Here is a 12,819-nt window from a genome sequence, read left to right on the forward strand (position 1 = left end):
GCTTTTCTTCTTCAGGATAGTAGTTTCTTCCTCCATGGTATGACAGTTGAGGTAGCGCACTCTATAAACTTCTCTTTATTTTATTCGGAAAATTAAATGTCTATCAAGTATCAAGTCAAAATTTAGGCCAGAGATTCCAACAGTAGACCGGTTTCGTCCTTTTGGGGCTCATCAGTACTGTGTAGGAACTCTGGCTATCCTCGGAAATCTGCCGATATCAGTAAAACTAATAAACTAATTGGTGAAGAATTTCACTATAAATTGCAATGGACTGCTCACTCTGAATGTGTATTAGTCTATCAAGTAACCTTTCATTAATCCAGTTTTAATATCAGTAAAAGAATTTAAATAATAATAATAACCTCAGTGAAATGAATCTGCTTTACGCCCACAAAGCAACCGTTCGTCATTGAAAGTTTAATTTTAAATTGAAAGTTGAATCTACGCCAAAGGTTTTCGTTGAAAAGACGCCCTTTTGGAGATCGAGTATCATGATTTCTATACGCCCCTCGTATATCGTTAAATTTTAGCGTGTTCAATTAATGGCTCTCGAGTGCTCCAAGAACGCTCGAAACCGATCTGCCAATAGATGCTTCAATAAATCATCCTCCAAGGAAATCGCCAAGAAGTAATATTTACGAGAGCCAGGACCTGTAAGTCACTCTTTATAAAGTTTTTGTTAAAGTAATGCAAATTTTTCACCTTTACGGCAGCAAAAGTGACATAATTACCAAAAGTGTGTCAATTAGACCTATTTCATAATGAATGTTACGAGCGAAATACAAGTGGGGAGGGGAGAAGGGAAAGTATGCCTTGGGGAGGGAAGGAAGTTAAAACCAACAAATAACGCCTCGTAGTGAGGAACGGAGGAACTAAGCTTGGAGGAGGGAAGTATTCTGGAGTGGAAAATCCCATAGCGGTAATAAGAACGTCCTTTCCCGCCTATTGCTGTTAGAATTACCCAGACTACCCCGGTTAAACCGGTTTTTGGTCGGACGTCAGCTTTATCTGCCATCATTCTGGCTTGATGACGTCCGACCAAAAAGAGCATGATGGGAATTTTACAAAGCCGCGGGTGGCGCCCGACTTTTCCACTCCAGAATACTTCTCTTCTCCAAGCTTAGTTCCTCCGTTCCTCACTACGAGGCGTTATTTGTTGGTTTTAACTTCCTTCCCTCCCCAAGGCATACTTTCCCTTCTCCCCTCCCCACTTGTATTCAAGTGTATTTTTAGATTTTTCGTCGTTCTGTGGAGATGCTATCGCCATCTACCTACGATATAGTAATAATAATAATAATAATAATAATCAACTAGGCTAATACCATGGACTAATTAACAACGTTAAATAACTATAACGTATAATTGGTATAGTTAAATTATATTTTTCCACCTCCGATTCTAAGATAGATTCGAAATTATCTCGGAAATTATTCATCATCAAAAAAAGGTAAACAACTATTAAGAATTGATACAATCATTTATATTTATGAATAATATTATATTATGATGATAATAATTACCGTAACAAATTTGGGAATTGCTTTCAGACGGTAAGCAGAATATTTTACTATATGTACTATCGGAAAAGCTCGAAATCTAAATTTTTACGACGATTAATTTAAAAGACTAATATATTAGCACCGCATGGTAATCTCATGGTTCAACTTTTAAATTCCAAGGCCCAAGCATTCCAAGCAAAGACTATATATACGCTTCGCTTACTAGACAGGCGTGTTCTATGGCTCAACTTGCATACCGATTGTGGCTCCATCTCGACGCTGGTCAAAATTTGCCCCTAGCTTGAGCTGTGTTACTAGTGGTGCCTCTAGTCGCGGGTCAAAATATTACCCCAGCTTTTACAGTGCTACAGAGGTGTTAACAGGTTTTTCCTATGAACACGCCTGTCTAGAAAGCGAAGCGTATATATAGTCTTTGATTCCAAGGAAGCTTCTTTCCCTATTTTCTCCCCCCGGTTATTTTGAATCACCAGGCTATACAAGCATTTCCTTTTATGCCCGCGAGTACCGCTAGAGTGCGTCGATGCTTGTTCTTTTTACCTTTTTCCCGGGCCGGACCGTCCCTGTTGTTAATTAGTCCATGCTAATACCCAAGGCACCACCTTAGGCCTAAGTCTTCAAGCGACTTTTGAAGCCTTTAATTCAGGTGGGTGGGTTACAACGAGTAGGAGGGTGGTGGCAAGCCCTGCATGCCACGCGATCGAGCCAACAGCTCCCTACACTAACTACCATAGACTAAAAAAAGATCCAGAAAGGCGACAATAAATAGTCTTTTATGTGGTCGATCTCGAGTCGAGCATTCATTAAACCTTTAGCATACGAAAGTACAGGGATTGTCACACATTTGGTAATGTTATTGCGTGTTACAACACGCTCTGAGTAATTATTTTCCAACTCAATAATTAAATCGTTCCAATCTTCGATATTTTAGTGAAAAATTGTCTCAACATGGTCATTCTCCTGAAGTAGAAATAAGTATATATTCTTTGGTGAAGTTTTGCTTGTTAAGGCGTTAACTATATCGTCACTTCAATTATCATATCTGAACTCGCCTTTATAACAGTTAGGTCAGGCTCATTCTTGTGGAATTAAAAATTCAGTGATGGGCATTTTTTGAAAATTAGATCTCAGCTCACAAGCCGCTCATGCTAACCTGACATCTTTGTAACTCACGTTCTTCTCAAGAGCAGTTTAGATAATGTCTCTCATATCCGCTCATATCAAACGCGTTTAATGATAGCTCATTTTCGAATTGAATACTGCTAAAGCTCAGCTCAAAGAAAATATAATCAATTCCGCTCGTCTCATCGAAAATTTAAGTTTCATATTCAAATACTAGTGATAATGCAAAATTACAAATACAATATTAATCACTTCAATAGTGTAACAAAAAAAGTACACTCTACAATGAATTCAGACTATTTACAAATTATACACTACAAGGAAATAAATCTATTTACAAATTATAAACTACAATCATATGTAACATAATTATTAGTAATTATGTTACATATGCTACAATGAAATAAAACTATATAAAAATTATACACTGCAATTCAATAAAATTACTTACAAATTATACACTACAATGAAATAAAACTATTTAAAAATTATACACTGCAATTAAATAAAATTACTTACAAATTATACACTGCAATTATATAAAATTACTTACAAATTATACACTGCAATTAAATAAAATTACTTACAAATTATACACTACAATCAAATAAAACTATTTGCAAATTATACACTACAAAGAAATAAAACTATTTACAAATTATACACTACAATGAAATAAAACTATTTAAACATTATACACTACAATGAAATAAAACTATTTACAAATTAAACACAACAATGAAATAAAATTATTTATGTCCTCTCGGGACATACATTCTTGACTCAAATTTATATTTTGCGGAACAATTTTTATCGCAAAATATCGGTGGCCTTTTCGAAGAAATAAATCGGAAAGATTAATTTCCGTGGAATTTCTTTGAACTTCCTGTAGTTTAATTAAACATTCATTGTTTTTTTTACATTTAACAAAAGTAACAAAACTAAAATTATCTGGAGCTTATCTATAACAAATTAAAAAAATCTCGTTTCCAGTATGTTGTGCAGTTTTCGAAGCGGATTTTATTTTATCTTTCGACAATTAAATGGAGGTGGAAGTGTCGTAGGAAGTGGGAGTGACGTCGCTCGGGAAATATTTTTTTATAATTTCCCCCCTCTTCCCAAAGACTACTTTATAGCTGTGCGCCTCCTAGATAGCGCTGGAACTATACTCTGATAAAGGGAGAAATTTCATGAATTTAGTTTTGGTTGAAACCATTGTCGAAGGTAGAGCGGTCCTTCGATATCTGAAAAAAACTGCTGCCAACTGTTAACAATTACATTACTATTAAGATAAAATTGAGAATTACATTAATATTAAGTTAAAATTGAGAATTACATTAATATTAAGTTAAAATTGAGAATTACATTAATATTAAGTTAAAATTGAGAATTACATTACTATTAAGTTAAAATTGAGAATTACATTAATATTAAGTTAAAATTGAGAATTACATTAATATTAAGTTAAAATTGAGAATTACATTACTATTAAGTTAAAATTGAGAATTACATTAATATTAAGTTAAAATTGAGAATTACATTAATATTAAGTTAAAATTGAGAATTACATTAATATTAAGTTAAAATTGAGAATTATATCAATATTAATTAATATTGAATCAAATTAAATTAATATTGAATCAAATTAAATTAATATTGAATCAAATTAAATTAATATTGAATCAAATTAAATTAATATTGAATCAAATTAAATTAATATTGAATCAAATTAAATTAATATTGAATCAAATTAAATTAATATTGAATCAAATTAAATTAATATTGAATCAAATTAAATTAATATTGAATCAAATTAAATTAATATTGAATCAAATTAAATTAATATTGAATCAAATTAAATTAATATTGAATCAAATTAAATTAATATTGAATCAAATTAAATTAATATTGAATCAAATTAAATTAATATTGAATCAAATTAAATTAATATTGAATCAAATTAAATTAATATTGAATCAAATTAAATTAATATTGAATCAAATTAAATTAATATTGAATCAAATTAAATTAATATTGAATCAAATTAAATTAATATTGAATCAAATTAAATTAATATTGAATCAAATTAAATTAATATTGAATCAAATTAAATTAATATTGAATCAAATTAAATTAATATTGAATCAAATTAAATTAATATTGAATCAAATTAAATTAATATTGAATCAAATTAAATTAATATTGAATCAAATTAAATTAATATTGAATCAAATTAAATTAATATTGAATCAAATTAAATTAATATTGAATCAAATTAAATTAATATTGAATCAAATTAAATTAATATTGAATCAAATTAAATTAACATTGAATCAAATTAAATTAACATTGAATCAAATTAAATTATTATTGAATCAAATTAAATTATTATTGAATCAAATTAAATTATTATTGAATCAAATTAAATTATTATTGAATCAAATTAAATTATTTTTGAATCAAATTAAATTATTATTAAATTAACACTTAATTAAATTAAATTATTATTAAATTAACACTTAATTAAATTAAATTATTATTGAATCAAATTAAATTATTATTAAATTAACACTTAATTAAATTAAATTAATATTTATATAGTACCACGCTTTTCTCTCGTTAGTTTCGCGGAATGGCTACTTAAGCGCCGGACTATATAACCTTTGGTCGACTTGTTTTCTGATGAAATCGTTGTAACGGTTCTTTAGCTTGGCTCGCGAGAAAGAAAAAAAAAGATAAATATTATAAATGTTTGTACCCAGAAAGTAAATGAAATATATCTCCGATTTTTTCGCGGGCTCGCGCGCGCTAAGTGAGCAGTTCTCCTTTTATTTTACCGAGTCCGAGAGTTATTTCGCGCGCGCATCTGAGCCTTGTCATTTATCGGCGGGGCGCACGTGCGCTAGGGAGAACTACGTAATCGCGCGAGGAAAGTGGGTGAGGCCGAAAAGAGAAAAAAAGTAAAAGTAACAGAGGGTTGCTTTTTCTTCGCTATCATCCTCAGACGATGAGGATGAAATCCTTGCATCTCGTCGCGCGACTGCTGTCGCTTCGGTCTTCTGTTCTACCGGCCAAGTACGGAATCTTCCTTTGTTTCGTCACTTCCGGTAAGATATTTGTTGATATTTCTTTTCGTTTAAGAATTATTTTTGTGTTTTTTTTTTAAATTTATTTTTCGGTTAAAGGCGGTTTCAAAATTTAAATTTTTGATGTTTTTTTTGTCCGATTTTTTATGCTTTGGAATTCCTCTACGTGTTATTTTTACAGAGGCGTAGCCATGGGTAGTTTATTTTTTAAATTGCACAAAATTTTATCCGGTTTATTTTTTGAATTGTGTACGCCTCCGAACCAAACTCTTGGTTTTTTCCTTATATTTAAAATTAGCGTAACGCTGATTTGAATATTTTCTAACGAAAAATGGGATCATCTTAAACATACATAACTCTAATTTATGATACTGACAATAGACTTTGCTATATTTAAATTATAACTGGTTAAGAATATACTAAATTTTAATACAATATTTTTGTTTAAAAATATTCTAACTTTAAGCTACAACATTACTTGTTTGAATTTTTTTTTATTAATTTTATCGTAACTTGAAACTACGATAATAGACAGGTTAAGAAAACTTGAAGGATTACTTTATTGTGTACAAAATTATAGTAACTTCAAGTTAAATTGTTTTTAATGAAAATTTCAAAACGAAATACAGTAAGTTAGCCCTTTTCTTTTGTACCTTGATTTTTAGGTATTTTTTAAGTGGTTGCAAATTGTTTATTTCATATTTTAAACATTCCTACTTTCTAAAACTTCCAAGGTTGATTTTGTTATGAAAATTTGAAACTAAAGTTACGATGGTTTTACACTGTGGTTACGATTTACAAAGAACAACTAATTTCTTGGAACACTAACGGCGAATGAGTAATTTATTTATGAACATTCGAATTTCGTCATTCTGACGGTATAAGTTATTCATTTTCTTGCTAATAGCTTTGTGTTTTGGTATACAAACCGACAGAGGTACACCCTTATACTCTTTACAGACGAGGCTTATAAACCCGGGTTTAGAACCCGTTTTTGAAACCAGAGCTTATTTAGCTATACTGAAATGTGCTATAAAAATTTAACTTTGGTTTACTGAACCCAGTTTTATTAGCCTCGTCTGAATAGGGTATTACATAATACTAATAATAATACTAATAATAATAATGATAATAATAATAATAATAATAATAAAAGTAATAATAATAATAATAATTATTATTATTTTGATAATAATAATCATAATTATTATAATAATAATGAAATGAAATGAAAAAGTGGTTTATTGTGCATTAAAAATTATAATTATAATAATAATAATAATTATAATAATTAGCTAAGCTAATATCGAAGGGGGCGGATCTTGGTTTGGTTGCTCCACCCCGCCACTTAAAGGAAGTATGAAATTAACATTTCTGCAAATTCGACCACCAGGTGTAACAGAATTAAGCTAGAGGTGCTTGGCGATATTTCCATTAAAACAATTAGACGTAGCGCGATTTAGCAAACTACTTTTTTTATTTATTTCATGCTCACTTTAAGACTTTGCGCCTATTTATGAACAAAATAAAAAAATTGCGCTCCAAACAACTTTTGTGTTTTGGACCTCATATCCCGCCCCTGAACCCTTGGGCTCATAGAAGGAGCGAATACCAAAAATCAACGTCTGGACCCCGTTAATCCCCCCCCTCAGGCTCTAGGTTCCCCACTTTAAACCCAGTGTGCAATCAGTAACTAGTAATTGTAAAAGGATTAGACGCTTTGACAGACGTCAAAGCAAAATTAAAATCAAGCCCAACGTTTCACTGCGACCAGGGCCGGACTTAGATATCCTGGGCCTATAGGCAGATAAGGACTCTGTGCCCCCTTTTCACGCGCTGCATTTACTCTTATCCCTGGAACTAGGCTGTGCCTGAATTTCCCTGATTCAGCGTAGAAGTCTGAGCTCTACGGTTATATTACTAAATAAAAGCTCTTGACAATCGTCGACTAAATATGCGATAATTATGCAACATTGCTATTTAAGGCTGCGTCCGTAAACTGCCAGGCAGAAATGTTGGTAATTTTAAAACAAAATCTTCTAGCTTGGAATTTCTCCAATATAAATTACGATTGATATTATAGATTTATGCCTTCGAATACTGTAATTACGGTCACTGGAGGACCCCTTCCAAGGATGGGCCCCTAGGCCACGGCCTAGGTTGGCCTAGGCGGAAATACGGCACTGACTGTGACGTTGAGTTTGTTGAGCAGCCGTTGAGGATCGTCACGTCAGTACCGAAGTACAAAAAGTCGTTCAACAACTTTCAACGGTTCAACGCTGACGTGGGTGTGGCTAGTGTTCGTTGCCATGTTAAAGCGTATAGGTCGGCCATGACATTAAGACGCCCATAGCAGTCACGTGGTTATTTTGCGGTTACCTGTGGCGTTCTGCCTCGTGATCTGTGACGTCAAATTATTGGCATGGCGGCCGTTTCAAAGCGAGGCTTCGATACGACTTATGCTTACGACGCTACGAGCAAGCTACGAATAGACCATTCTAAAATACTACTTATGTGCTTATTTACTTTTGTGAATAGATAGCCTGATTTTTTATGAACCAGGGCGGCTCATTTTTTTTCTGGCAAACATGCAACACTTTTTGGCTAATAGATATAAAATAATAATAATAAAGTCTTTGGCCGGCTTAGCTCTGATTTTATAGAATGGTCTATTGTCAGGGTATGACTGAAGCCCGAGCAAACTGTACCGGTCGCTCGTACAGGGCAATTGAGTTGGTTTATTACCGTACGTGAAATTGTTTTATTCCGCCCCATTTTACGTACGCCATCTAGGGCAGCGGTTCCCAATTTTATTTTCCTATGGAACCCTAAATTATCCACCTAATTCTGGCGGAACCCCAACTCATTTTTTTTACTCATCTTAAACTCTTGACACAAACAAAGATGGCCGCGCTGCGAATTCTCGGAACCCCTGTGACAATTTTACGGAACCCCAGGGTTCCGCGGAACACCTTTTGGGAACCGCTGATCTAGGGGACTCGGATATTTAAAATCAATTATAAGTTTAGTTTGTTTGAAATATCTAATTCGGCAAATTTTATTTACATTTTAATTGTCGTGTAGTGACTAGTGCTCGGAATTGTTTATTCGGTATCCACAAATTTTCCGATTTATTTAAAAAACGTTGGTAAAAAGAATATCATTTTAACTTATTTAATTATATTTTTTTACGCAACCAAGCATTTATTTGAATAAAAGTGGCATTTATTTAAATAATTGTTTGTTTTATTTAAATAATAGGCTTATTCGGTATATTCCCATTCAACCGAATTCAATGTTTCCGAAATATAGCCCAAAAGGCGGATTCGGTTCATTGGGACCTTTTGTTTTGGTTTTTACTTCTGCCCCGAGATATAGCAGGGTACGCAAAACACGTTATACCTAAACAAAATTGCTACAGGTGTACTAACGGTAAGGTTAGGTTAGGTTAGGTTAGGTTAGTCTCTCACTTCCCTAGGGTGGCGCGCTTTTATAAATATATTTATGCTTTGAACTTTTTATTTATATCAAGAATACAATAATTCGAACAATTTCATTTTTTAATGTGAATGGTTAAGTTTGTAGCAATTGCGTCGAGTAAGGCTAACGCGACTTCTACATTCGAATCCTCCTTTGTGAGCTATTTTCTCCATTTTAGCTAACTGGCTCCAATAAGACTATCAACACTTATTTATATAAGAAGTAAACCTATTTAAAAAACGTCTCATAAAAACGAAATTTGATGTACTATAAAAAATAATATAAACGTGCAAAATTGGGCTGTAAACCGCACAATTGGGGTATTTTCGATCGATTGAGACTCAATGTTAAATCGTTTTCGAACGAATGGGATTTCGGTCGGATGGGACCAAAGCGCTTATTCACTTTCGATTATTTAAACATTTTACAATTTTTATTCAACTATTGGTTATTTAAATAAATATTATTTAAATATCGCCGAGCTTATTTTATTCATGGATAAAAATTAATCGAAATCCGAGCACTAGTAGTGACAAGTTGAACTCTTTCAAACCAAACGATTTTCAGACTCTATTTTAGTTTTTATTTGGCGCCATATCAAAAAAATCAGTTTTTTTTTTCTGGGTATACGTTTCGTAAGCTTTAGTTTTCTATTGTAACCGTTTATCTTGATTTACACCCGCTGTTTGTTATTCGTAGTCGACATTACGTGGAAATACAGCATAAACGTAACGCGTAAGTAACATAATAGAAAATAAGCATGACAAAAATTATCACTGAACGGATTTTAAGAGCTTCAGCGCAGTCAAAACATGACTGTAGTTTACATCAGATTCTGCCCCAATACTAGTTTTGGGTGACGTAGGGTACGCGACGATTGTATTAATAGTTGTAGACTAAACTACGATTTTAGTTTCTTATTATCTTATAAAATGTTTTGTATTTGTCATTTTTGTTTTTTCTCCAGAATTTTTTTTTCTACCATTAGGTTAGGTTTATTTTAGGTTTAGGTTAGGTTTAGGTTAGGTTAGGTTAAGGTTAGGTTAGGTTAGCAATTTCTGGTTCTTTTGTAGCTGATTCGTAATTAATTACCTTGTTTTCCATTGAAACCGGCCATCTTTGGCTCTTTGTAGCTTCTCCGAATGCACATTCCCTGTTTTTCATTGAAATAAAAAATTTCTGTTTCTTTTGTAGTTATTCCGTATTTAATTACACTGTTTTCTATTGTAACAAGCCATTTCTCGCTCTTTTGTAGCTGCTCCGTATTTAAATACCCTGTTTTATAATGAAACAAGCCTTAGTTTAGTCTACAACTATTAATACAATCGTCGCTTACCCTACGTCACCCAAAACTAGTATTGGGGCAGATGTAAACTACTTCCCAAAACATGGCCAAGGCGAAATATACTATTACAAAGGACCATGATATACTACTTACTTGTTAGTTCGGTTGCAAGTCCCAGTCGGAGATGAGCATGATTGTTATTGTACTGTCGGTATGAAAATTCGGTAAGCCAATTAACATGAAAACAAAAGTGCCAAAAATATCACGTGTTTCAAATATTGTGCATACCACTGGTAAATTATGGTAAATAACGTTAAATATTGGTTTATATTATATGTGAAATCTAGAAAATCATTCTAAATATATCAGCTTTAGAAGATCTTAAACTTTATTTGAATTGCTCTACAAGTCTGTTCTAAATTTTAAAGGCTTTATCTCTTTAAATGTAGGATTGAGTTTTAAATACTGTAAATAATTCCTGGAAATATATTATTTACCATAATCTACACTTATTTACCACTTTTTAAATTTTATACCATAACGTTATTTATCACCTGTTAAATACCACTTCGGAACTCTGTGCCATAATTATTATAATTTAGTCACTTATGGTAATGCTTACGACCCCTTTGTTGCCATATTAATTGATTTGTATTTTTTCTAGAAACTAATAACTTATGTTAGTTGATTCTACATGAAATGGTGATTATATTTTAGCTAAATCAGCGTACATATTTAAATAGAGTAGCCATTAAATCAAAAAATCATCTGCTACTACACGTTACAACTGGTTTTTAAATGTTAACGTAACTAGCGCCAAATATACCTACCAGCTTCGGATAAATGCGAAATGCTTTGATCCACGATAAATATGGAACTTCAAACTATCATTAATAACAGTAAGAAACCATAAGTATGACACTTCCTATTGTTTTAATGCTAATTTCCTAACCTACCGCGTTCTGTGCTGAGATCTAAACCTAGATTGCGCAATAGCTTTGAAAATACGTTCGGTGATAATTTTACCTATTTGACATACTTATCGTTATTATGTTACTTGTGATAGTATAAAGGATTTTGGTTATTTTAAAATTAATTCGTAACATGATACCAAACAAAAAAATTATCGGTTTAGCTTATTAGTTATTATTTGAAATATTTCGATAATTTCTCTTTTCGCCTTCATAGAGTTTGGAAATGGGCCAATGTAGTAGGTAGAGACAAGAATTCAATCAGGTTAACAAAGAATATGCAACTCTAGCCTCTGCATTCACGGATCTCGGAAGATATTCTACGCCTGCACGGATTTAAAAAGCTCGCGATCGCCCCCCCCCCCCTCTTACCTGGAGAAAGGGGTTTTTCTTCCGGAGGAATCAGTAGGCGAGCAGTATATATTTGATTTGGGTGGACGGCGGCGTTTTGCGAAATTTACCCGGCGGCGTGCTACAAGGTTCATAAAATAGAACTACGGATAATATGGGCGCACTGCATTTTCAAAAATCATCGGCGGCGTTGATTTTTTTTTGTCGGCGGCGGCGCGAAGTGGGAAAAATGTATCCCCCTTTTGATAATTTTGAAAAAACCTTACGTAGAAAAACTCCAAAATGTTTCGGCGGTGGGATAAGAATTGATCAGCGGCGGCGCGCCGAAAAGTAAATGACTCGGCGACGGCGGTTCGACGCCAGAGAAAATATCTGCGATAGCGGCGTTGGATCAGCAGCGCTATGCTTTACAGCAGGGTGCTTTCTGCGTATTCTCTGTCCACCCCAATACATTCTTGGTAGAAGACGTAAATAAAAAATAAAATCTGGAGAAACCGCATTTTAACTTGGAAGATTTCGTCACGCAGTAACCGATATAAGGAGTACGTGATGCCACGCGTTTTAAGTAGGATGAAATCAGCCTCTCTTTCGCTTCGTTCCTTCCCCCGTAATTCGATATTTTGTCCACTCCCCTCGAAACGAAAACATACAGAATTTGCCGTCGTTTTCTTGAATGAAATGTTTAAATAGAAATGTTAAATGTTTGGCAGTGTGCCCCGCAAAATAGATAAATAAACATTAAGGGGGAGTTTGGACAAGGAATGCGGCGTGTTTGGGAAAGAGCTCTGCTTTATAGACAAACGTCAGTAACGTCGCCTTCGGGGATTCTCCGAAGCCATTCATTTGAAAGATTCGCGTGTAGCGCCCCCGTCTTCGATACACGCTTAAATAAAACACATTCAGTGATTTTCTAGGACGTGAAAGCTACTTTTTATATGGTCCTTGGTCAGAGCTTAAACGCAAAAAAAACTGTGTTAGGCCTAACGGAAATTTATTGTGTCGACGCG

General features: G+C 33.2%; 1 protein-coding gene across 1 annotated transcript in view; it reads left to right on the forward strand.

The window, feature by feature from the left end:
• LOC149961223 (uncharacterized) overlaps positions 1 to 12,819 on the forward strand; it is a 25,932-nt gene continuing 13,113 nt past the window's right edge. The window contains exons 1-2 of the mRNA XM_090176092.1: positions 1 to 37; positions 5,644 to 5,746. Of these exons, the coding sequence (XP_090032218.1) occupies positions 35 to 37; positions 5,644 to 5,746 (106 nt within the window). The 5' untranslated portion in view covers positions 1 to 34. The remainder of the gene's footprint in view (positions 38 to 5,643; positions 5,747 to 12,819) is intronic.

The sequence above is a fragment of the Leiobunum rupestre genome, chromosome 1 (genome assembly GCF_980474605.1).
Source record: "Leiobunum rupestre chromosome 1, qqLeiRupe1.1.hap1, whole genome shotgun sequence".
Classification (NCBI taxonomy): domain Eukaryota; kingdom Metazoa; phylum Arthropoda; class Arachnida; order Opiliones; family Sclerosomatidae; genus Leiobunum; species Leiobunum rupestre.